General features: G+C 33.4%; 3 protein-coding genes and 1 non-coding gene across 7 annotated transcripts; 2 read left to right on the top strand and 2 right to left on the bottom strand.

Moving 5' to 3' along the window:
- The first annotated feature begins 1367 nt into the window (after nucleotides 1-1367).
- Nucleotides 1368-6342, top strand: LOC118038529 (probable protein phosphatase 2C 52). 3 transcript variants are annotated; one of them, XR_004685775.2, is made up of 7 exons: nucleotides 1585-2449; nucleotides 2855-3353; nucleotides 3433-3780; nucleotides 3892-4009; nucleotides 4101-4324; nucleotides 5158-5757; nucleotides 5874-6342. XR_004685775.2 is itself a non-coding variant. In XM_035044915.2 (6 exons), exons 2-6 carry the CDS (start codon nucleotides 3096-3098, stop codon nucleotides 5632-5634), a joined length of 1425 nt encoding a protein of 474 aa, XP_034900806.1. In that variant the 5' UTR covers nucleotides 1368-1524; nucleotides 2855-3095; the 3' UTR covers nucleotides 5635-5861. The 3 variants fall into 3 exon arrangements, 2 of the variants coding, with proteins under 2 accessions (XP_034900806.1, XP_034900804.1); XM_035044915.2 differs by lacking the exons at nucleotides 1585-2449; nucleotides 5874-6342 and adding an exon at nucleotides 1368-1524 and having other exon boundaries at nucleotides 5158-5861; XM_035044913.2 differs by lacking the exon at nucleotides 5874-6342 and having other exon boundaries at nucleotides 5158-5861.
- A 3611-nt stretch (nucleotides 6343-9953) lies between these two features.
- On the bottom strand, nucleotides 9954-13991 carry LOC118038528 (uncharacterized). Of its 2 annotated transcripts, XM_035044912.2 has the most exons (7): nucleotides 13352-13988; nucleotides 12626-12766; nucleotides 12409-12522; nucleotides 12141-12314; nucleotides 11215-11330; nucleotides 10633-10714; nucleotides 9954-10391 (listed from the first exon to the last, which is right to left on the bottom strand). In XM_035044912.2, the coding sequence occupies exons 1-7, from the start codon at nucleotides 13766-13768 to the stop codon at nucleotides 10386-10388; spliced, it is 1050 nt and encodes a 349-aa protein (XP_034900803.1). In that variant the 5' UTR covers nucleotides 13769-13988; the 3' UTR covers nucleotides 9954-10385. The 2 variants fall into 2 exon arrangements, 1 of the variants encoding a protein (XP_034900803.1); XR_004685774.2 differs by lacking the exon at nucleotides 9954-10391 and having other exon boundaries at nucleotides 11215-11326; nucleotides 13352-13991.
- A 3344-nt stretch (nucleotides 13992-17335) lies between these two features.
- TRNAQ-CUG (transfer RNA glutamine (anticodon CUG)) lies at nucleotides 17336-17407 on the bottom strand. Its single transcript has one exon. It is a non-coding gene; the product is annotated as a tRNA-Gln (tRNA).
- LOC118038527 (uncharacterized) lies at nucleotides 17366-20612 on the top strand. Its single transcript, XM_035044911.2, has one exon. The coding sequence runs from the start codon at nucleotides 17381-17383 to the stop codon at nucleotides 19490-19492; it is 2112 nt and encodes a 703-aa protein (XP_034900802.1). The 5' UTR covers nucleotides 17366-17380; the 3' UTR covers nucleotides 19493-20612.
- Nucleotides 20613-25857: the final 5245 nt, after the last annotated feature.

Genomic DNA, 25857 nt, shown 5'->3' on the forward strand with positions numbered 1-25857 from the left:
AAAGGAGAAGAGAGGACAGCAGGGCTAACACGGAGGGTAAGTGACTGTGGGCCTGAATTCTACCACTAGCAAAAACCTTTTTTGTGGCCCATCATTTAATTCCCTTTTACCCTTATACTGCCACGTCACGTGACCCAAACTATGTGTCCGTTTTTGGCCTGCCCCTTTTAACAGGAAATCTCCACTCTTCTGAACCTCGAATTCGTTCCCTTTCACGCTCCCCACTTCAAGTGTAAAACACACGCTACCAACAAGGGACCCATAGGCCATCACATGACTATCAAGTTTTGGCTGTAAAGTTCTAAAGATAATTCACAAGCACAATGTGTATTTGATTTCGAGATATTTTTTTGTTGTGGTTTAAAATAATAAATTTTTAAAAAATTATAAATTATAATATATTTTTTAAAAAAATTTCAATGAAATCCATATAAAATTACACACACACATATATTGTTAAGCATTGATGACTAGGTCCATATTTTGATCGGCTGGGTTAAAAAAAAAACAGGAGAAGAAAAAATATAGTGTGACTTGGCTTACCTAGCAAGACTCGGTCAAAAATCTAGTTGTAACTCTTTGATTTTTTTTTAAAAGAATTAACCCGGAAGATCCGGTGACCTAGTCAAAATCTGGAACCCAAGCCTTGAACCGGACCAAGTCTAAGAACTATAACTAGGTTTTATGGTTTTACCATTTCATTGCCCAGCTTTGAATATGTATTTCTAATTCATTATTATGTCATTTCTCTCTTTCCATGCTTATTATTTATATATCAAGTAATATTAGTGTGACATGACAACTTTTGGTTAGATTTTATATTAAATTATTATAATTTAAAAACTCATAAAATTAAAGTATTGCTTTAATATTTTTAGTTCAAACACTATAAAAATCAACAAATTTAAACTATAACTAAATGATAATCATTAGAATTCGTCTCAAAAATCAATTCTTAAAATGTGTCTAATAATGTGATAGTGATTGTTTTTTAAAATATTTTTTATCTAGAAATGCATTAAAATAATAATTTTTAAAAAAACTATTTTTGATACTAACATATTAAAATAATGTAAAAATTAATTAATTTTTAAATTTTTTTTCATCAAAAACCATTTGAAATGCAAATTTAAAAGCAAATCTTAGATGTCTTAACTCCATCCTCCTTTCATAGTAACCTCTCTTCATTTTTGCAATCAACATTTGGCATGAATTAATGCGTCAGTAACCAACGCGCTTAACAAGTGCGAGTGTTATTTTCCTTAACAACAAGAAAAATCATGATTTAGGCTCTGAGCCCACACCCTTAACACATCAGTTACTTCCGGCCAACGTCCCTCCCTCTCGCCTGCTTTGCTTGCTTTTACAATTAATGCATCCACACACAAACAAGTTCACCTCTCTCCCTCTCTCTCTCTCATGTTTTTTATTTAAACATATTTTGTTTATCTATGGGTTTTGCCCTGTTCTTCTTATCCTTAACTCTGAACTTGTTTTGTTTCACTTCTCGACAAAATATTAAAGGTGCTGTCTTTGTTCCAGTTTTGAATGCCCCATTTCATGAACTTTGCTTGTCTTTCGATGATAAATATGTTTTCTTTATAGTCTTTGTTTGCTTAAGATAATGTCAACACTTAATGCAAGAAGGCTTAAAGATCTGACACATTTAACTTAAAGTGTTCATGAGCTAACTCTAACTGTTTACAGAGGCAACTGAGGAAACCAAAGGATAAAAGAAAGATGCATGCTTTATGGATCATGGAGTGTTTTTGCTTTTAAAAATTGAGAATTTCTGTTCTCCGCTATGGTATACCAAATGGGGCTCTTGAAAAATGGAAAATTTTGAATTTATATTCTATGTTTTTTGCATTCTAAGTGACCAAAGAGGGAAACGGAGTTTGAGTTGGGTTGAATTGAGTTGGTTGGCCATACAAGTTAACAGAGTTGGGTTGAGTTGGTTGGCCAAACAAGTTTCCAGTCCTTGTAAATTTTTGTTTTGTAGTGTGTGTTTTGCTCCTCTCGCTTTGTTAATAATAATTATGTAATAGTCGATATCTTTGTTATATTCTCTTTTTAAGGCCATCTTTTGATTCTGTTTTGACAAATCATACCTTTGTTTCGTCCTTTTCTACTTTTCTGTTTCTGCTTTATCTCTTCTTGGTTTTCTCTCTAGTGGGAATTCAAAGTTCTACGTTTCCTCTCTCTCTCTCTCCCTCTCCCCCCCTCTTTACTTTGAAATAATGGTCTCGTCTTAATTTTGAATTTGCTTTGATGGGTTTCTTTTTTTAAGTGGAAACTAATTAAAATGCATACTTTGTTCTATCTTTAAGTCTTTTATGGAAAACCCACCAGAAATCTAAGGGTTTTAATTGAGATTGTGCCAGCTATTATACTACTTGTCAACTCTTTGTTTTGATCTCTTCTTTGGTTCTCTACTCAAGCATAAAAGGTAAGAATTCAAGAATCATGAAAATACGTTTATATTATTCTTATGATTGTAGTGTATTTTTGATGCATTTTACTTGGCAGGACAAACAGGTTTCTTGTTTTCTGATTTGTTCTTGAATTTTAAGCTTCTCTCTTTGTTGGCTTCAGTTTTTTAATTATTTGTTTGTGGATTCTTAAGTGACATGATTTTAACTCTCCAAGTAGTGTGAAAATAATGTGAATCCTTATGAAGGACAAGATATTAGGACAGCCTTTTTAAGAATATCCTATTCCAAGGTCACATGGAAGATTATTAAATTTGGTTTTGTTTGATGTGTTGAGAGTTTAGTTACTTGCAGTCATCTCTGGTTTCTAACGAGGTATTTAATTAACAATCATTAACTGTTGTCCTCTTGTTTGTGTTCAGCCAGTTTAATCGTTGATTTGCGCAATCACTTATGGATTGTATTTGACCAAGATTAAAAGGTCATGGTTTTCTACATTGGGGTGTACAGTGACTAGTGTGGGAATCTTTGATGTTTTGGATAGTCTTTTTCTTGGTTGACTAGCTAGCGAAATTCGGAATTTTATGCGAGATCTGTTCTGGAAATAAGAGGAAACTTTTCTATTAATTAAACCATAGATGTCTTTGTTCTGGGATTGAGCAAATGGGAGCTTGTGTTTCAACTAGTCGGAGTACTTGCAGCAGTAAGAGCAATGGAGAGCCAGTTCCCCTGCCTTGCTTGGGGATTGGTCTTTGCCGGCAAAAGAGAACTAAAAGAACATTCTCTGATCATGTGGTCACACTACAACATCTACCATCCATACCTAACAGGGTTTTCACCAATGGAAAGAGCCGAACTTCTTGTATATTCACACAGCAGGGTCGCAAGGGCATAAACCAGGATGCAATGATTGTGTGGGAAGTAAGTTTCATTTTCCATTGAGATTAGCTTTTAATAACATTTGGAGTTAAATGCTTAGTATCACTTTGGATCTATGTAGGATTTCATGTCAGAAGATGTGACCTTCTGTGGTGTTTTTGACGGTCATGGTCCTCATGGCCATCTAGTTGCCCGCAAGGTTAGGGATGCCCTGCCTGTAAAATTACAATCATTCTTGAACTCTTGTCAGTCAAGGCAAAATGGGTCAGATCAAACTTGTTTCAAGGGGAATTCGATGAAATCAGATGTTGGGGATTTGGACAAGGATGGCTCTATCGAGGATAAATTGAATTCTTTATGGAGAGAAGCATTCCTGAAGTCATATAAGGCCATGGATAAAGAGTTGAAATCCCATCCGAATTTGGACTGCTTCTGCAGTGGGAGCACAGCTATCACTATTGTGAAACAGGTATTGTAGGGTGGACAGCTCAGTGTTGATATTCCATTCATATAGATCGCTCTTCATGTCCCATTTGTTTATCTTCAGCCTTATTGTATACATTTATTTGTGATTTTAAAGGGCTCCAATCTATTCATGGGATATATTGGGGATTCCCGTGCAATCATGGGATCTAAGGACAGCAATGATTCCTTGGTGGCAGTCCAGTTGACCGTTGATCTGAAGCCTGATTTGCCAAGTAGGTCATATACATTACAATTAGCTATGAATTTTGGTGGTATACCCATCTTTGCATACCCATGAGTTGACATGAAATGCAATTGTTGCAGGGGAAGCTGAAAGAATTAAGCGGTGTAAAGGTAGAGTGTTTGCATTGCAAGACGAGCCTGAAGTGCCAAGAGTTTGGTTACCATTTGATGATGCCCCTGGCTTAGCAATGGCTCGGGCATTTGGTGATTTCTGTTTGAAGGAATATGGAGTGATCTCCATACCTGAGTTTTCACATCGGACCCTTACAGAGAGGGATCAATTCATCGTTCTTGCCTCAGATGGGGTATGTTTTCACCTCTGATATATTTTTCCGAGCAGTTCATTTTCTATCTGTTGATATTGAATCCAAATTTATTTTATTTTGAGATACTCAGCTGATGAGACTTTTCAATTTGATATTTCTAAGGTCCATATCACTGACTGAATGTTTAATGACTCTGGTTACCATGTGGATGCTTGGTGGAGAGGAAAGCTTGTAGAGGAGTGTCAAGTGTATATAAATACCAATCAGGCAATAACACTTTTTTTGAAAGGCATACAAGGGAAAAAAGAGAACTCAATGTGGTGGATCATAGATGGGCCATCTGACGGTGTGGATTTTGTATGCCTATAGATTGAATTGAGGGTTCTTCAAACCTAAGCAGCAAATAGATTGACCCAGCTGTCAGCTGCCATTCCATGACAGCTATGTGACAATGGCCAGTCATGTTTTGCTTTGAATAGTGTTGCATTGTTCTATGCTTGAGCTTTTGAGTCAAAATGAGTTCCTGATGTTCCCAATCTATTCTGACTTCCGTATAATCCTGTCTTGTGCAAGCTTTTCCAAATGTTATTTTTTGATGTATTGAGTTTCTGATTGTGATACATGTGCATCATCTTGATTGGATTGCCAAATCTTTTAGTCTAACCCATCCAAATTCATCAAGAATACAGAAATGCTAAACAGTAATGTAATATCAAAGCTAATTACACCTCAGCAATTTTGAAATACCAGAACTGTAGCCTCGATATGTTCTTTTTTTCTTTTTCCGAGACAATGCTTGGCAATATATATGTATGTATGTATGTATGTATATATTTTACTTATGTGCTAAATGTTAAGTTTGAATTGCACAGGTTTGGGATGTCTTGAGCAACGAAGAGGTGGTTGAGATTGTATCCTCAGCTCCAACACGGGCATCAGCTGCAAGAATTCTGGTGGACTCTGCTGCTCGTGAATGGAAGCTTAAATACCCAACTTCAAAGATGGATGACTGTGCTGTTGTTTGCTTATTTCTGGACGGGAAAATGGACTCAGAATCAGATTATGATGAACAAGGCTTTTCCTCGGCAACTCTTGATCAGAGCAATCATTCTGGCAATGCTGCTGAATCAGACGATGGGCAGAAATCTGAGCCATGTTTGCAAAGAAATTTTACAGTTAGATCAGCAGAAGAAACGGATACTTATGGAAGGCAAGCTGTTGAAGTTGATGGAGATGGCGAAGCAGTGAATAATGCTGAGGATCAGAGTTGGCTAGGTTTGGAAGGAGTCACTCGAGTGAATTCACTTGTTCAACTTCCAAGATTTTCTGAGGAAAGACCAGGCCCATAATCTTTGTGGTATCTACATGGATGAAATGGGGCTGCCATCATTGTAATATTTTGGCTCTTGAGCCTCATTATACTCAGAAAGCTCTCTTGTTCTGGTGGCACAATGTTTTGAAACTTTGTCCAGGTAAATTATTGCCCCAGCTCCTTTTGTTGTATGTTCACAGAAATGTAGAAAGACAGCTTTGTTCAGAGAATTGAACTAAACATAGCTTTGTTAATACCACTTCATCTACTGTCTAGATTCTGAATGTGCTTGTGTAAGTTCTTCATGGCTGCCATATCAAATTCTTGTCGACAGCAAGTTTCTTATCCCAGATGAGCTTTTTCTCCAAGAGCTACGATAGTAGTCCTGCCTGACGTTCAACCATGATTGCTTCGCTGCTGAAAAAAAATGGAATTGATTCTGAGAAAGAGAGGAAATGCAAACGTAGTGTTACATAAGCAATCACTTCACCTGGCTTGTCTGTGATACATTTTCTTCGTGTGTGAATCCTGCTCCCTTTCAACCAGTCACTGCTACATCATCTTCACATATGCCTAGAGATTTGGGGGCAAAATATTCTATCAGGGGTCCTTGCTTTCTATGATGGTCAAAATCAAGACTCCTGTGAATTCAATGGGCAGCTTATAGTTTTGAGAGCAGTCATTTCATACAAAACATGTTTCAAGTGATTTAATCCCATCAATATCATCTCGAAATTTGAATCAATGGGCGGCTGCGACATAATTTCTAGTTAACGCACCAACAAATCTATATGCAACAAAGAATTTCTTCCCCCTCCTCCTCCTCTTCTGCTGCTGCTGCTGAAGGGACACCCGTTAACATAACCACGATAATTTTGATATGTTATTCTAACCCTTGCAAACATGACACATTATTTAGCTGATACTATCCATGCATTCATTACTTCTCCAGTTACCATCTCAGCAGGAGATTATTCCATCTCTTGGTTTGTTGCGTCCTCCTAACGTTTACGTGAGACACATTTGTAAAAATTATTAATGGACACGATCACAAAACCAAATCAAATTTACTAGAATCATATGAACAGGTATGGTTATGGACAGACATACCATTCATAGCATCTCTCATCTGGTCACAAGGACAAATATGTAGTTAGAGGGACGGAAGAGACCAATTTAATGGCCGCCACAGGCTTGGTAATGAAAAATAGGACCCAAATGTTAGGGAAACAAGTTTAGCTCTGCATGTTTCAACTTGTCAATAAACAAGAAACCACCTTACCATGCACTTCTAAGAGCCCCCAAACGATTTTTAGAGGGAAATTTCCAATTTCCATGGCCTTTAAGAGGGAAGCATCATTGGTTCATCCTTTATTGATCAAGACTGCTTGGATTTGTGCATACCCATCGCTACCAATCGTCTGTATGATTTTGTTTTTCATTTTTTGAGGTTTTTTTTTCAAAACCAAACTTAATGAATGTGGTTTCTAGTCACCATCAGCAACATTTAAATCAGTCTCTTCCAACCATGAGCTACCCATCTCTTTTATCCTTAATGCAAGCATAGACAGTAACACATTTACACCTTGCTGGAAAACCATCTTTGATCACGAGCAAAACCAGACAAAATCTTCCAACAACCACCCAAAAGTTCAATCAACAAAAACAAATCACTTTAGTAAATAACGGCAACACGTAGAAGATAAATAATAACACAAGATCTCAAATAGTTTTTCATTCAAAAGAGAATGCTAGGTTCTAACTTTCAAAACATGACAGGAAATGGCCAATAACCAACCATTCTGATTCTCTGTTCTATAAAAGGGTTTTTTTTTTTTTTTTTTTTCTCATTTCAGAAGTACATATTTTCATAGCATCAGGAAGATATGAAAACCTAGAAACCTTATCCAAAGGGGATAACCCCTGCGGATGCTCTCTTAATTTGGAATGTCCAGAATGGAGAGATGGATGTTTCACAAAGAATAATCTGCAGCGACGATTATAATATTTCCAGGTAAGAAAAAAGAAAACAGGTGGGGTAAAAATCTATCAGAGAGCAGCACACAAGAGGGACAGTATGTAGATCTTTCTGTTGCAGTATAACCTCTAGCATAATCTTATCATTGACTAAGGAGAAGATCAATGGAAAATGTAAAATAGCACTCAGTTCTCCGGATCGAGACGCAACACACAGTAATTTCTTAGTCACAGTGTGCACTTGTCTTCTCCAAAAATGAAGGCAAAAAAACATTTTGAGCTGCTTTTAAAGCATCATAGCTAATCACTTTTAGAGAAACTTTGCCAAAATCAGTATGTTGGAGCTAATTAGCGCGTGTATCCACCGAATATGGTGTGTACAAGACTTCACCACGAACAACCTTAATAACCAAATGAAATGTGTTTGCCATAAAAAGAAAAAAAAGAAAAACCATAAATCTAGAATCTGCCTGCTCGTAAAGGTTCCAAACATCAGTTCCGCTCCATCTTGTAACTATAAATGTGGGAATTATCTCAGTCATGTTTTGATTCAGTTCAAGATATAAGATCCAAGAACCAAACAGCATTAAGACTTGAGCTGCCGGTTTAAAAACATGAGGGTAATAACTTAACTAATTAAATTTTAAATTTGTTTTTTAAAAATTATCTATTAGAGTTTTATAAATTCAAGGTTTCTGGAGACTTATATGGTTATTAACTTTAAAACTCGTGGGATTAGTTGAAACACGTGCAAACTAGTCCAAACACCCATCTTAATATTAATAATAATAATAATAATAAACTATACTGATGTTCAAATGTTGTCTTTGACCTTCATAATAAATCACTATCATTTGAAATAACTAATCTTTGAAGTCATCGATGCCCAAGAACCACTCCTATTCATAGACCAAAATCAAACCTTTTATGATTCCCCTTCCCTCTTATGCTACCAACTCACATACAATGCAACTAATTCAAGCATCCATGTCAAAACACTATGCAATCTTTAATACCTAGATTTTCTTTTTGTTTGCTACAAAATTTCTAAATTTTGTGTCTTTTAATTTGGACTAAAATCTTTCTTGAACTCCATAATGATCTTTTATTTGCTTTTTTTTTTTAAAAGTAGATGCTCCATAGTATTGAAGGACATATCTTAATTTATAAAATTAATCTCTCACGATTTGTTAGGGAAGAAATGACAAAAAAGAGGGTAAATCCTATAGATTGACACTACAAATTCCATCTCCCAATACATATTTTTTAATTGTACTTAGATTGATAAGTAATTATAATTAGTGATGACATCACTATTTCCATTGCTGTTACATAATCAAACATGGCATTTTCACTTTATATTATTTCTTGAAAACCATAAATAAATCAAAAGGCTAAATCATATTATTTATCTTATAAATATGATCAAAATATATCTTATGCTTTGAATTTCATAATTTTACCAATGTAATTTTGTTTATTATAATACTAAAATAAAACACTTATATTTCAATGAATATTGATATAGGATAGAGGGAAGAAAAATGATTTTTTTTTTTGATATATTGTGATTATATTTTTTTTTCCTATTCTTCCTTCTGAAAGGAAAAAAAAAAAAAAAACAAAAAGGAAAGGATTAGCCCATTCACGATAGTCATTTGTTTAATCGATGGCTAGGAGCATATTTTGGATCACAATCATGAGGAGTATTACCTGATCATTATTACTAATTTTAATATATTTTTAAATAAAAAAAAAAAAAAACAATTTCTATCATATTTTCAAACAAGTTTAAAACTTTATTTATTTTTTATAATAAAATACAATCTACATTTTACCTCATTCATGAATTTAAAAATACTTAATTAATCAATACATATCAAAATTTTATATAAATTCTATTAAAAACTCTACTAAAATTTTAATTAAAAAAACTATAATTTATAATTTTTTTAAATCACAAACTACAATAATACCATTCACACGCTACCCATGCTATGACTACTGAATTCACGAGGAAGTATTTATTTGTAGCCTTGGAACATCCTGACTGAGAAGGTGAAGATACCTGCCAATTTCAGAATACGAGCATAGACTGCCTGTCATGTCATCCACATGCTCCTCACTTATTTGTGTTTGTAACATGCTGGGATATTTTTTAAAAAATATTTTTTATTTAAAAATAAATTAAAATAATTTTTTGAATTTTTTTATATTAACATATCAAAACCTTCAAAAAATAAACACATTTTTTAAATACAGAAGTAGGACAAAACACAGCCAAAGAGCCTCTTCAATGGCATGTCCTCCATCTAGTGCATGCAGCCCGGGAGATCGATTTGTTGTCCCTGTTTCATAATGGTCAATGGATAACAGTCCTGAGGAGAGAAGGAAAATCAGATGTTTCATTTACTTTTCTTCTATAGCTCCATGTTTCAATACAATGATTCTTGATTGATTGGTCCATGACTGAGTTTGAGGACCAGGTCCGTGTGATAATTTCTCCCAATGCAAGAACCTCCTTGAATTGCAAAGGTCCTTTGAGGGGTCAGGTGTCACAACCTTGTTGCTATAATTGCAGGAAGCTGCTTCTGTATTTTGAAGCTCGTGCTCCAGGCAGCAAAGAAACAATCTGCTGTTGCAGCAGCCACCAAGCCTCACCCTAAAACAATATTAATATACAGTATACACATCAACAAAACAACAGGCAAATTACGGTAGAGGCTGTTCTTGCACAGCAAGTCTGTCCATGTTTGCCTGATGACAGCAAGTGCACCACCCTTCTTGTTGGGACATGATTTTCCAGTTCATTTATTTCTGCAAGGTGAGATAAAGGGAAGGATATCAGCATATAGGAAACTAAAAATCAACTGCATCACAACATGAACCTGTACAAAATTGTGGTTCATCTGACCTACAGTATAGGTTCGATTACTTGACGCAAAGCCTAGAGGAGCGGTGATTTTTGGTTACATAGTTCAGAGTCAATGGACTTTCCAATAATATAGTTTTATCCATAATGGGATTATTTGAAAGGAAAAGTTTAATTGTGATGTACCTCATCAGCGCTGCCTGAAGAGCTTGAGTTTGCCTCCAAGGTTGTGTCAGAAATTCGAGATTCTGATTTCTCATTCGAATAACTTAAAACAGAAAAGAAAACAGTGTTAAATTGAAAATCAGCCAAGCATTTTACAAAGAAGAAAGGCTATAGCACAATTTTAACACCAGGAAAAAAAACCCACCAAAACTATGATAATAGTAACAAGTTATCACCAGAAACAGAAATAGAAGAAAGATGCAATGCTACACAAACGGTAAGAATAAAAGACATGCTCCTTTTGAGTTCATAATGGTTTGTACCTGGGGTCCTAAGTGCTTCGGAATCCTTAATTGTCATATGTTAATTACACTACGCAACCAATTAGCCACCAAAAATGATAGGTCGTATGAATTGAACAAAGCAAAAAAAAAAAAAAAGTAATTTTATAGTTCAATCCTATATATCAAGTCATAAGATTCAGTAGTTGCAAATTAAACAAACTATAAAGAGACCAGCCATTCTAGCTGGTCTAATTGTTGAGACTGGTGTTACTCATTAGATGCTCTCGTTTTTAGCTGGTTAATGATCATGAATACTTACGTTGAGAGTATGGTCACCCAGATGAGCTCCACACAATCTACCCAAAGAAGCCTTTGTTCAAGAGGGATAACACCATAGGTAATCAAATGAGCAAATGGCCAAAGCTTCCATCCTGCCTATCAAGCAGATCAACAGAAACAGTTTACTATCACCAAGACACGATGTATAAATGAACAATTATCTATCAGTTGAATGTTATTTTACATGGACCTCAAAGCATAAATGAACCTCAAAAAATTGCCTCGGTGAAAATCATTCAACTACATCAGTGTATAAAGGCAAGAAAATGGACCTTTACCATTGTAATATTCTTTCTTGCTGCTAGTTCATGCTACTTTTAGCACCATTGGAGACAAATGAATGCAATTTAGATTACATTGAGCTGTTCAAGATTTTTTCTCTTTGCGATAAAAATGATTTCAAAGAAAATTCCTTTGTCAAATTTTTAAGGGTTACAACAGGTAGGATGCTAGTGGCAGTCTATAGCCCTTCTATGTCATCTTCTAACCAAGGGCCTCAATGCAAGCACAAAAATCTTTCTTCTTCATATTCTCAATTGACATGGAGGACATTCTCAGGCAGGCTATTAATTTGTCCCATCACAATCCTAAGACCATATGTTCAGTAGAAGCCTCAATCCTGCAGTCTAAATTAGAAGAGACCTATTCTATCCTTTATTCAGTTTTTCTAGAGAAACATTTTAGCTGAATTTAAAAGCTAACAGCAAATTTCAAAATGCAATGAAAATGCTCATAAATAAGTTTGGTATAAAATCAAAATCAAAGCTGGTAAATCAATGACTTTTGCCCCAGACAACAATGTTAGTATCATGGACAAATTGAAATCAAGGGGAAAATGTGTCACTCAGGAGCATTTATTTATAGCATTTTCAACTTGCATATGGAAAAATTCGAGGAGCTTCTTACAGTCAACATTAGCCAAAACGTTGCCTTCAGCTCGCTAAAAATATTGTCTGGGGACTCAAAACGCAACAAACCTAGCGCCACATAGTAGATGCTGTTCCAAATTGCTGCCCAAACTGTTTGGTCAAAGGCAACTTTGGCTGGGACCACCCACCAATCTTCAAAAGGAAAAAGAGCCTAGAAACCAATGTAAACGATTTCAGCCATCCAAATGACATCAACATGACAGCAAGTGAAGTGAAATGAACAAAACCCAAACAACAATAATCACCTCACAGAATTGATAGTAATAATGAGAGAGGGATCCATGTAGAGTAAACCCAACAAGCCCTGATCTAAAAGTGCGAGTCCTGTCAAACTCGAAAATTGGTTTTCCTTCATAGCACTGCATTTCAGAACAATATAAACACATCAATTGTGAAAAACAAGTTGATAACTCTGCTAAGCCACCTGGGAAAAATCCCATACAAGGGAAACAGAAAACTTACTTGAGCAATCCAATCTCCTATAGAGTAGACAATCCCACTAATTGCCATTTTGGACAAAACAGGGTTCGCTTTGAGAGCTTGTTCATATGCAATCCAATTGTGCTCAGGCAAATACCTTAGAATCTCATAAAGGGTCCATCCCTGAACGATATTAAAAATTACGAAAAGTTTCCTGAAGGATAGAAATGCAATAACTAGAACAATAATTCTGTTCATTACTGATAAAAAGGTAGCAAGGAAATTTATATTAAGCTTTCTTTAGAGCTTCTTTCATCAATGGATAAAACTTCTATTCTTTAAATTACGGAAAACATCAAATAATGCTGATCCCACAATTTGTGAACCAATTCAGGTGATGCTTAACCTCACAAAACATGATTCTGACAATCAAAGGGTATCAAACCTCAAAGATTAATATCAGATTTCTAAGAGCCAAATTACAAAAAAAAAAAGAGCAATTAGTTTCACACATGTAAGATCAATGAAAAAAGAAAAGTTCTTGTGCAAACCAAGAATGAACCAATCCAAATTTTGCACAATACATCACAACTAACATTGCAAACCAAAAATTAAAAACAGAAATCCCACCTGTTAATCATAAACAGAAGCAAACTACAAAGAGCACAACTTTCACCCATGTTCATGGTCAGCATAAACAGAACTGTATTCATTTACTAACCACGAGAAAAAAAGAACGGAATTTAAGGTAACAAAAGCATTACTTACATGCCAATAATCATGATCAATAGTAAGCAACCTAGAGACAGCAAGAGTACCAAACCCCAATACAATGGTAGCATTAATAGCTCTACTTGTCATTCTCTCTTCTTCATCATCACTCTCAACAGTAGAAGAAGAAGATGATGAGAGAAGGTCAGAATCTTTGGACCCATTAACAAGCAAAGGGTTACTTTTATCTTTCAAAGGTTTATCTTTGACTGGAACAACTTCTTTGTCTTCTGTGAGCGATCCAATGATCAAAGTTCTAGTCTTTTTGGTTGAGAGGATTGTGTTCTTTGATGGGTTGGATTTGGTGAAGGGTTTTGTGGAGAGGAGAAGTGAAGGAGAAGAGGAATAGGGTTTGTGGGTTTTGGTGAGCGAAGAGAATTTGTTATGGGAAGGGAGCGTGTAAAGAGTGGCCATGGATCAGGAAGTGAGCTAAAACCAAAAGTGCAAGAATGGCAATGAAGACAATGTTGATTGGAGCTTTGATTGTACTTAAGGTTATATATCTTCTTCTTCTATTAAGCTAAAATGCATATTTCTCGAAGAAAAAAAGGGAAAATGAGTGGAGTTAATTCTGCACATACTTCTAGTTAAAGAAGTCGGATAGGAGATCTTACATTTGGACCTCAAAGAGACGAGCTTGTGTAAGATAAAGGAGCCACATCATGTGTTCGATCTCCATATACAGTAAGTCAGCATTTCAAACTTTGCCGACCTTTCCTGTGGAGGTTTTCTCGCCACATATCTTCACCTTCCCTTATGGGAAAACTTTTGATAAATTTTAGAGAACAAATCCCAAACAATGACTACCTTGTTAATGTCACTCAAAAATAGATTCATTGACATTTCTTCCTAAATTGGCTTGTAGTTAGACATTTATATAGGTTTGATTTTTAATTTTGAAACAATCATAAAGGAATTCCTTGTGATAAAACTTGTGCAGAAGTAAGTGTGTGTAATTAAAATCTATAAGTTCTCTCGGTGACTCCTTAATTTGACTTTTAGCCAAATTAGATTTTAAATCAAAACAGACTAAGTTGATTTATTCAGTAAAATATATTAATTTATAATCTGGTTGACATATTCAAAACCTGTTTTAACTTTTTTATTCTATTTTTTGAAAATAATATCATCTCATTTTTTTTTAAAATCTTAAAACAATGATATTTTAGATTGATTTAAATCAATTAGCCTGATCCTTAATTAAAACAGGTTGGGTTTAATGATTTTAATAATAAATATGTTGACCGATAATTAACTACTTTTGCAACTATAATTAGTTTGCAGGTTTGAGTTATGCTATGATTCAAAATAGTTTTTTTTTTTTTTTAAAAAAAAAAACTAACAAAAAATATACAAATTGCATATATTTTTATTAAACTCAACCTAATAGGTTTAAAATCTCTTGATCCGACTTTTTACCCAGCTTGAATTTAAAATTAAATCACATAACAATTACCGTAATGTGACCCAGTTGACTAAGAGCGTGTTTGGGAGTGTTGTTGCTATTGCTTTTCAAAGTGCTTTTCACTCAGAAAAGAATGCCAATAATTTTTTTTATTTTTTAAAAATCATTTTTGAGATCAGCACATCAAAATGATTTGAAAACATAAAAAACATATCAATTCAAAGAAAAAAAAAAAATTCAAATTTTTTCAAAAACGCTTTTAAAAAGTACTCTCAAACACTCTCTTAACCTCTCAAAAGGCATTTCAATCAACTAGTAAAATAAGCAAAAGGATAAAATTGAGAATAAAAATGAAATCGACGTAAAAAAAACTCAACTTTTTACCTAGTCCGAGTTTGAAATCAAATCATATTGGAGTTGCCTTTACATGACTTGATCGATTCAAAAATAACTTGATTAATTGGTAAAAATAATTGAAGATATAAAAAAATAATAAAATTAAAAGAAAAAAACTCTATATATGTTTATTTGCTTAGCTCGAGTTTAAAATTAAACTATATAGGAGTTGCTCTAATATAATCTAGTTGATTTAGTTGGTTTAAGAACAACGTAAATAATTGTTAAAAAGAAAATTGAAAATAGAATTAAAAAAAAAAAAGAGAAGATAGGGAGATGAATTAAAAAAAAAAAAAAGAGAATATAACAATGAAGCTACATAATGTTCTCAAGTTTGTTTTTAGTATCAAGTAATATTTGCCAAGATAATCGTAATTCTTGCTCGATATCAATCCACTCTTAATTCTTAATTATTTTATATACTTTAGCAGTTATATATTATAAACACAATCTAATTTATATGGTAGTTTTAGGCGATCCAAATGGAATTTTGCCAGAGGGAAAAGGATGTAAACATCCCCTTGGTTAAAAGTAATTTGTTTTTTTATTGGGACATGGTAGTGGTAAGAAGATATTATTTGTTATTATTAAGAAAAATTAAAAAAGATGGTGTTTTTAATGTTTATCACTTTACAAAAGTATGATTCATTGTATAGTATTTTTATATTTGCTTTTTTTTTTTCAATCTATATTTTTTCTCAAACATATTATTTAATATTTGATTTATTAGAAATTAAATTTTATCATAGTTTTGATTGAATAACCTAATTGACTTGATTTTCTTGTCTCTTTTTTAGTTGATAATTTTTTAGTTTTTTTTTAATATTTTTAACAATAGGTTGATTAAAAATCAGATTTTAGCATTTATTTCAGTTTATTTTCTATAAGGTTATCCTGATCTCATGACCCGAGTCATGAGTTGTGCATGTTAATTCGAATGAACTTAAATTGCTTTATTATGTATTTTTTTATGTTGATTTTTTTTAATTTTATCCTTCAACAATGAATTTATTAAGAATTGAACCTCATAATTTGTTCGATTTGATTTTTTTAGGGTTATTCGAGTCTCATAACTCAATTCATGAGTTTTGTAGATCAACCTGGATTGACTCAAGTCATTTTTTTTAAAATTTTTTTTATTAGATTAGCCTAGTCTCATAACTTGGGTCATGAGTTTAATGGGTTAATCCAACTTATTTTTTAATTTTTTTTTTAATTTTATTATTTAATATTGGGTTAATCAAGAATTAGGCTTCATAATTTATTTTAATTTACTCTCTATAAAATTATTCTAATCTTATGACTCAAGTCATGAATATGATAGGTTAACTCGGGTTAACTTTTATTTTTTTTGTTTCTTTTTAACTATTCCTTTCAATTTTATTTTTTAATATTGGGTTGATTGAAAAGTATGGTTTAATTTGTTTTCATTTGAATATATACGGTTATCATGATCTCATGATTTCAAGTTACGGATTTGAAATGTTAACTCGTGTCAATCTAATATATTATCATTTTAATATTAAAAAAAATATATTGCCTTGAATTTTTTTTAGTTAAATTATGTTTTATTGGTTATTCAAGTTGTCTTTTGAACTCATTAAGTTAATGAAATTATATCAAGTCAACTCCAATGCTATTTATTTATTTTTTATTGAAAAAACATTAACTATATATATATATATATATATATATATATATATTTCACCCACTGGTCATGGATCCAGTTCCATCTATGTCTTTTTAACGTAGTAATTGAAATTGAGATGTCCTTAATTGGAGGTTACATCGATCACTTTCTTCTCTCGCGTAGCTTGATGATAATCTTTAGATTTTCATACTCATCTTCATTGAAGATCTATTAATTTTTTTAGATTAGGATATGGAAAACAAAATAAGTGTAAAAAAAATTAAAATATTCCATGTTCATTAAATAAATATAAAGACTAGACTTCACTAGAAAAAAAGAGAGAAAAGATCGATTGTATAGGTTTTTTCTACATCAGACTGATCTCCAAAGAATCGAGTTCATAAACTAAATTTCAAAAAATATTTCATAATAAAATAAAAAAAAATATAAAATATAAATCGAAATACCAAAATTCAGGTGGAGTTGGGAGGTTATTAAATGTGCCTCCGCCATCAAAGAAATCTGTGAAAAATATAGTTAGAAAAAATAAAGGTCCCACCGAGATTTGAACTCGGGTTACTGGATTCAGAGTCCAATGTCCTCACCACTAGACCATGGGACCTATGGCGAGGAGTTCTCACTGAAAATATTATTTGGGAATGTTGCTCTGTCTTCTAAGCCTCTGCCATTTCTGTCGCTCAGTGTGTACACTCAACACCCAAAAACCCTGATGAGAAGAATAAACCTTTTGAGACCTCCTCCTTCCCTTCTCCCCGCAACAACCCTTCACTCCTTTACAACTCTCCTACCCTACAACAATGGCGGGTCTTCATCAAAACCTCCAAAAAAGGGACCTACACTGACTTTCACTTCAAACTCTAGGTGGGTTTTCACAGACAACTATCTCCCTCCACCTGAATGGATAGAGCCCTTTAATGACCTCTCTGATATAGCCTCAAAAATCCCTCAAGACCTTAAACCCTCTCCTTGGGTTCACCAAATTATGAGTCTTTTGTTAGATGGCTCGGTGGACATGGAATCAAGATTGGATCTTTTTTGCAACAAGTTCTTGATCAAGTTATCGCCAAATTTTGTGTCTTTTGTTTTGAAATCTATGGAACTTCAAAATAGACCTGATCTTGCTTTAAAGTTCTTTACTTGGGCCGGTAAGCAAAACAAATATACTCATAATCTTCAATGTTATGTTTCTTTGATTGATGTTTTAGCTATAAATGGTGATTTGGATAATGTAAAGTCAGTGTTTTGTAAGTATAGAGGAATGGGGTTTTTGATGAATGTTTCTGCTGCGAATTCTTTGATTAAGAGCTTTGGTCGTTTAGGGATGGTAGAGGAGTTGTTGTGGGTGTGGCGTGGAATGAAGGAAAATGGGGTTGAACCAAGTTTATTTACCTATAATTTTTTGCTTAATGGTTTGGTTAATTCAGTGTTTATTGAATCCGCTGAGCGTGTGCTTGAGGTTATGGAGAACGGAAAAATTGGACCTGATGTTGTTACCTATAATACTATGATTAAAGGTTATTGTCAGGTCGGGAAGACCCAAAAAGCATTTGAGAAGTTTAGAGATATGGAGTTGAGAAATGTGGCACCAGATAAGATTACGTATATGACTTTGATTCAGGCGTGTTATGCGGAGGGGGATTTTGATTTGTGTTTAAGTTTATATCATGAAATGGATGAGAATGGATTGGAAATTCCGCCTCATGCTTATAGTCTAGTTATCGGGGGGCTTTGTAAAGAGGGGAAATGTGTGGAAGGATATGCTGTTTTCGAGAAGATGATTCAGAAAGGATGTAAAGTGAACGTGGCAATATATACAGCCTTGATTGACTCAAATGCAAAATGCGGTAACATGGGAGAGGCAATGTTGCTTTTTGAAAGGATGAAAAAGGAAGGACTTGAACCGGATGTGGTTACTTATGGGGTCGTTGTTAATTGTATGTGTAAGAGTGGGAGGTTGGATGAGGCTATGGAGTATTTGGAGTTTTGTAGAGTTAATGGAGTGGCAGTTAATGCCATGTTATATTCTAGTCTTATTGATGGCCTTGGCAAGGCTGGGAGGGTGCACGAAGCTGAGAAACTTTTTGAAGAGATGGTCAAGAAAGGATGCCCACCAGATTCATATTGCTATAATGCTCTTATTGATGCCCTTGCCAAATGTGGTAAGATTGATGAAGCATTAGCATTCTTTAAGAGGATGGAGGATGAAGGGTGCGATCAGACTGTATATACATACACCATAATGATAAATGGATTGTTCAGGGAGCATAGAAATGAAGAGGCATTGAAGATGTGGGATATGATGATAGATAAGGGTATCACGCCAACTGCAGCTGCTTTTAGGGCTCTATCTATTGGTCTCTGTTTATCAGGCAAGGTAGCCAGAGCTTGTAAAATTTTGGATGAACTAGCACCAATGGGTGTCATTCCCGAGACAGCTTTCGAGGATATGCTCAATGTGTTGTGCAAAGCAGGCCGTATAAAAGAGGCCTGTAAGTTGGCCGATGGCTTTGTTGACAGGGGCCGGGAAATTCCAGGGAGAGTTCGCACTGTTTTAATCAATGCTTTGAGGAAAGCTGGCAATGCAGATTTGGCTTTGAAGTTGATGCATAGCAAGATTGGGATTGGGTATGATAGAATGGGTAGTGTTAAGAGGCGAGTGAAATTTCGGATTCTTGTTGAAAGTTAATTCGTCTGCCTTAATTTTTGCTTCTATACCTCTGGGCAGTTTGCTTGTGACCATTAATTGGAGGATAGCGTGCCTGCAATGACTCTGCAGTTCATTCCTGTACATAATGCTATTCACTTTATGAAGAAGCTTTGCCACCAGATCTTCTGTCCAAGTGACATCTCTTGGATAGCATGTTCAAGATGCAAATGAACAGCTCTCATTCTTTGGAGTGGAAGGATTGAGGCCCAGCCAAAAAGAAACAAGGAAAATAATGAACCTTTTACACTGCCGTCCTTAAAACTCAGCCCTACAATTGTCTTCTTTGCATCCAAGCGATCCTTACTCTGAACTGACAATAATTCAAAGACCAATAACACTCCTTATGTTAAGTTATCATACAGTTTAAATTTTGGTCCCTTGGATGTTTCATGCCCTCCTCACTTCTGCTGGTGCTATAACTCACCATGCCTTGCTGGTCACTCTTTAAAGCCACGGCCTTCTTCTCTATGTTCTCCACCTGTCAAGGTTTATGTAATGTCATTAACACATTTCCATCTACAATATAGTATCCCAGTGTGATTTCTTGATATCTCTTCCAAGTAGAGGAGAAATCTTTTCTTTTCCTTTTTTATTTTTTTGCTGTTCCTAAGTTTTCTCAATTTGGATATTTTTAGGCGGTTAAATCCAATAAAATGAATGGATTTCATTTATTTTAATCTGAAAAAAATCAAATTAGTTTTGGAATCAATTTAACACTAAGTTGGCTGAAATATAATTGAGCTGGAAAGTGAATCCTTTCTCCTTAAAACTTGCCAGATAAATGTGAATTTATGTGCAAAACAGATTCCTCATTACAGAAACATGCCCAGTGTAGCAGTGGGTCAAGCTTAAACTTCATAGTGATAGGAGCATTTCTCTCAATCAAAGACAGATCCATACAAAGGTATGTCTTCTTGTTTTTTGCTTGGGTATCCATGTAAAATTCTTACATTAGATAAACGACATTGTTCGCCCTTTTTGGCTCCATGTTACATCCCAAAATATAATGACTGTTTGTCCTTGAGCTCAATGCTCCATGCTCTATCCTTCAATGCCATTAATTGTTGTTATTCTCCCTTGTTTGTCAGCTTATGAGTCTTTTCACCGATAAGCATCATCTCACTGCATTCTTGGCCATAATATTCCAAGTGTCTGAAATTTTGCTATATTTTTTGACCTTGTGGCTCTGCTGCAGATATTTTTGTTATGACCCAGCATGTTAGTGGCAAAAGCCACGAGCTCAAAAAAATCGGCCTTGGGGACCATATCCAAGTGGATTTCATTATAGTTCCGCTGAACAACGTTTTAAAGGAGTTAAAAGTTGGAATCTAGACATTATTGTTCTTGTTTTCATGTTAGCAAGTGTTGGTTTTTTAGCCTGATTCATTACAGTGATTGATAACAATACTGCAACAGCGCCAGCCATTCAAATGCACTTAAGTAATAGCTTGATACTATGCATATAAAGCTAATGTACACAAGCATCAGTAAAGATCCTGGTGTGCTTTTCTTGCTGATACCTAGACTCTCTAATCACACCTAGGGATTTCTGGCAAAATATGATTGAATATAAACCATTATGTGGGCTTCTTTTCTGTGATCTTGCTTTCATGATATTCCATTCCCTTGCAGTGCAAAGCCATTTATGTGGATCGAGTTAGCTTCACTTAAATGGCAGATTTAGCCTGGAAATTTGAGATTCTTGCAACATTTAAATATTCATAGTTGCTGAAGGATTGATAACTGATCGATTAGCTTTGCCAGCCCCTTTAATACCAAGATTAGTTATTTACTTTAAAGTGGTCCCCTTCAACAAGTACTTTATATGTTTTGAGCAAGGTTAATAATTTTGTCTCGGCAAAAATGTCTAGTATATCTTCTTTCAATTCAAAAGATAAAATAAACCTGAATAAATGTTATCTCATTTCAAATCTTAGTCCTAGTCTGTTCTATAAATTTTGACCGTTCCAGCCAAGTAGGTGTTTTTTAATTTTTTTTTTAATTTCATTCTTCAATACTGGTTTATTAGAGATTAGACTTCATAATTTATTATAATTTGTTTTTATTATGATTATCTCAGTCTCATAATCCATATTACAGGTTTGGCGGATTAACCCAGTTAACTTAGAGTTTTTTTTTATTTTATCTAATTTTTTAATTAACATTTTTTTTATCATTCAATATTTGGTTGATTATGAATTAGGTTTTGTCATTTGTTTCAGTTTGCTTTTTATAAAATTATTCTAGTTTTATGATCCGAGTTAAGAGTTTTGCAATTTAACCCAAGTAGAGTTTGGTTGTTTTATGGTCTCATTATTCAAGTCGATATAATATGTTGTTGTCTTAGTATTTTTTTTAAAAATAGATGTTTTTTTAAATTTTTTTTGAGTTAAATTATATTTTTATTAGTCGTTGATTTTGTTTTTGAATCCATCAATTGTTCAGGTCATTTCGGGTCAATTCTCATATTTTTACTTGTGTTTTAAATTTAAATTATATATTTTCAAGTTAATTTAATTTTAAATTTGAATAAAAATAATATATATATATATATGCTGCGAAAGCCGTTCCAATTAAAAACAAAAAACAAAACGTGACAACCTTGGATTAGAGGAGTCCCTTGATGTCTGTGTTACTGTCAATCAAAGTGCCATTTTCGTCGGTTCATTCTCTTTCAATGGCAATGGCTGGTCTACATTTGGTGAAGAAGGTGTGGGGACTGGACGTTTATTTCTCAGCTTAAGAAAGCTCAGGATTGTTTGAAAAAATTTAATTTTTTTATTAACTTTAAATTAATATGTTTTTAGTGTTTTCTAATCATTTTGATGTGTTAATATTAAAATAATTTTAAAAAAATAAAAAAATATTATTAACATACATTTTAGCATAAAATATTATTTAAAAAACAACCGTAACTACATTATCAAACAAGCTTAGTCTAAAATGTGAAAATTAATGGCTGATTCAGAGCTATGGTCGGCAATCCTAAGGGTCCTTAATGCGGAGAAAAAAATAATAAGGCAAGGGTTTGATGAGCAAGTGAGAATTCCCGCAAAGTCCTAGAAAATACAGCTTAATAAATTGTGTTGTTGAAAATAGTGTTACCCAGTAATAAATTGATTGATCATAACAGTGCAATCTTTTTTTTTTTTAGAAAAATATGCAGATTCCTCTACTGAGAACAACAAATTTTGAGGTTGCTTCGTTACCCAAAAAAGCAAAAAAGAAATTTGTGAAGGTTAGCAAACTTCAAGGATGTTCAAATTCTGGGCACTCATTTGTCCAAATCTTGAACTTTTACTACATTTGTTTGTCCAAATCTTGGACTTTTACTTAAAAAAGAAGATGATAAATTTGAAAATAAAATAAAAAAAATAAGATAACTAAGTTGCAAACCAAAGAGTTGGCCCAACGCTATTTTTTTTAAAATAAAAATTCTAAATTTCTAGATAATAATCCATGAAAAAAACTACACAACTCTTTTACGAATGGAATTTGAGTCTGGATGACCTAACATGAATCCCAGTATTTTACCGGCCGGTGAATTTTGAGAGCAGTCCATCGTAAAACACCCACATGGGGCTTTGAGTGTAAGGGTTGGTTTTGGATCTCTCGGAAAGAAAATGTCGTCGTTTTTTGTCTTGCTCAGTACAACAAATGCTCCCAACCTTGGTGAAATAGCAGAAACTCCCCCGAAGTCGCTTCAAATCCCAAGTTAAAGAATGTGATCATCTTTTGATTTGTTTTTTCTTATAATTATTTATTTATGTTTTTAAATCTTTTTATATATTAATGTTAAAAATAATTTTTTAAAAATAAAAAATATATTTTTTAAATAAAAAAACTTTAAAAATCAACCGCTCTGCATAGACGCAAACATCCCTTTAATAAACTACAGTCTCTTCATTTTGAGAAAGATATTTCATTGGCTTTACTGAAACATGATCTGGATGAGGATTCTTGAAGTCATTACAGCATGCCTTGGTGACGAAGAAAATACAAAAATGTTGACAGCCATTAAAGATTGGGGGACCTTGAGATATTATATACTACAAAATATGGTGGTGACTGAAGAAAGTGACACTACAAATATGATCAAATCTACGTTAACAGGGGTCTGTATTTTGAGACCACAGAAGATGAACTGCAATTTAATGGTCCAACCCTTCAGGCCTGGTGAAGATGCCAGCCGATTTACAGGGGCCAATCTATTCCAATATGCTGGTCATTTTTCAACCACGCTAGTACGTGAGATGGTAAATTTTCAATCTTCTTTGTAATCTCTTAAACCAGTTTAATTAGTATTGCAGTTAAATGAAGGTGGAAGTATTGTAGGAAATACAAAAAATATTTGGGTTGATTTACCAAGATAGAAAAAATAAATATATAAAAGATAAAAAATGTATTTGGTTAAAGAAATAAAAATAAAAACATAAAATAAATATATTTTTGAAATAATTTTAGAATGAATTTTATATTTTTAAGATATGAAATACAAGAAGAAATGTTTATTTTATCTCAACTCTCCATGTCTCTTCCGTCTAAGATAGTACTAACCAAACATTAATGTTTTTTCAATCCAATTTTATTATTAAACATGCAATTACAAGAATAATTATTAAAATCAGCATGGCATAATGGTCCGACTCGGTAACCCTTCAATCTAGAGCCTAGTCTAGGTTGGGTTTCATTTAAAATTAATTTGGAGATTGATCTAATCAAGCATGAATTAACCTGATCAATCCTAATTGGGTCAACTTTAAGAATTTTTGTTGTTGTCTGAAACGAGATTGTTTTGGATTGATCCAGTAACCTCGCAACTCAAGTTTATAACAGGGTCTGATAATTATACATACATGTAGAATTATAAAAGCATTCATTTAGTGTTTTTTCAATCCAATTTTATTATCAAACACTCATAAACAAATATAGCTATTATACTCGGCGTAACGAGTGGACCTGATAATTAATTGATCTAAAACCTAACCGGAGATGAATTTTATTTTACTTTATACTAGTTTGGAGATTGATTTAGTCAAACTTGATTGACTCGGTTGACTTGACCGAGTCAACTCTAAAATATTATTTAAAATCATGTCATTTTAGATTTTTTTTAAGCAACATTGTTTCATTTAAAAAAATAACATCTTTTTGGGTTGATTTGGCAAACCTAAAACTGAACCTTGAATCAGATATGATAACTATGTTTACATGTAAAATTAAAAAAAAAAAAAAAAAAAGTAGCCTTTTCTTTTTCAAGGCTACTATATAAATATTTTCAAATAAACTTTGAATTTTTGTAGGAGACAGGAGCAAAAAGTCAATGATTCAAAAGATTAGTGTGTATTTAGCATTGTGGTGTATTATATTTTTTTAAAAGTGTTTTTTTGTTTAAAATGTATTAAAATAATTTATTTTTTTAAATTTTTTTTAGTAAAATATACTTTTAAAACACACCCAAAACAAAAACTACTCAATCACAAACACTAGTTTAATGGTCAAGAAGAATCATTAATTTTTTTTAACAAGTATAGATTTATATGTTTCTACAAGTATGGTAACGCAATCGGCAATGCCAATGGTTATTACGATTCAATAAATATATGAGATGTATATGGTTTGTTTCAATTAGTTAAATTGGCAAAGAAGACGTGCTTTCCATAACGAGAAGGTCCATAAAGCAAATGTTTTATTATTATTATTATTATTATTATTATTAGGGTTTGTCCATCCCTCATTTTAACCTAATATATGATTACATATGCATACAATTTGTGGTGTAAAGGGAGAGAAACTTTGATATTTGCATGATAACTTATAAGGTACGCAGCCAATCACTTACCTATATTTCTTTATTAATATGTTCTTCACTTCCTTCGAATCAAGGAGGCCCGCCCTCAAGTATAAGACCTACTCCTCTTGCCTTCTGAGTCAAGTACTGAATGAAGTTTACTAGATCTTAAGAACATCTTTAATGGCCATCTAGCTCATAGCTTAGGATCGGAGGCCAATATCTAGCTTGTTTCTTGGTCCACGTAGTTTTCAATACAAGGATCTAAATGAGTCAAACCAGTTATTGTGGAAATGGTCAAAGAGTGTTTTGTTGTTGATTAAGGAGTTAAGCACATATATATATATATATATATATATATATATATATATATATATATATATATATATATATATATATATAAGGGATACGAGGTTTAAAATTAAGTTATTTTTCAGTGATTTATACTGCTTACTAACTTAAAATAGGAGTAAAATCAAATTTAATCAAGGAGAAAAATAACTCCCACATGTTTCTCACATAATTGTTTTTTATTCAGCAATAAAAAATATTT

This window comes from Populus alba, chromosome 19 (assembly GCF_005239225.2).
Source record: "Populus alba chromosome 19, ASM523922v2, whole genome shotgun sequence".
NCBI lineage: Eukaryota > Viridiplantae > Streptophyta > Magnoliopsida > Malpighiales > Salicaceae > Populus > Populus alba.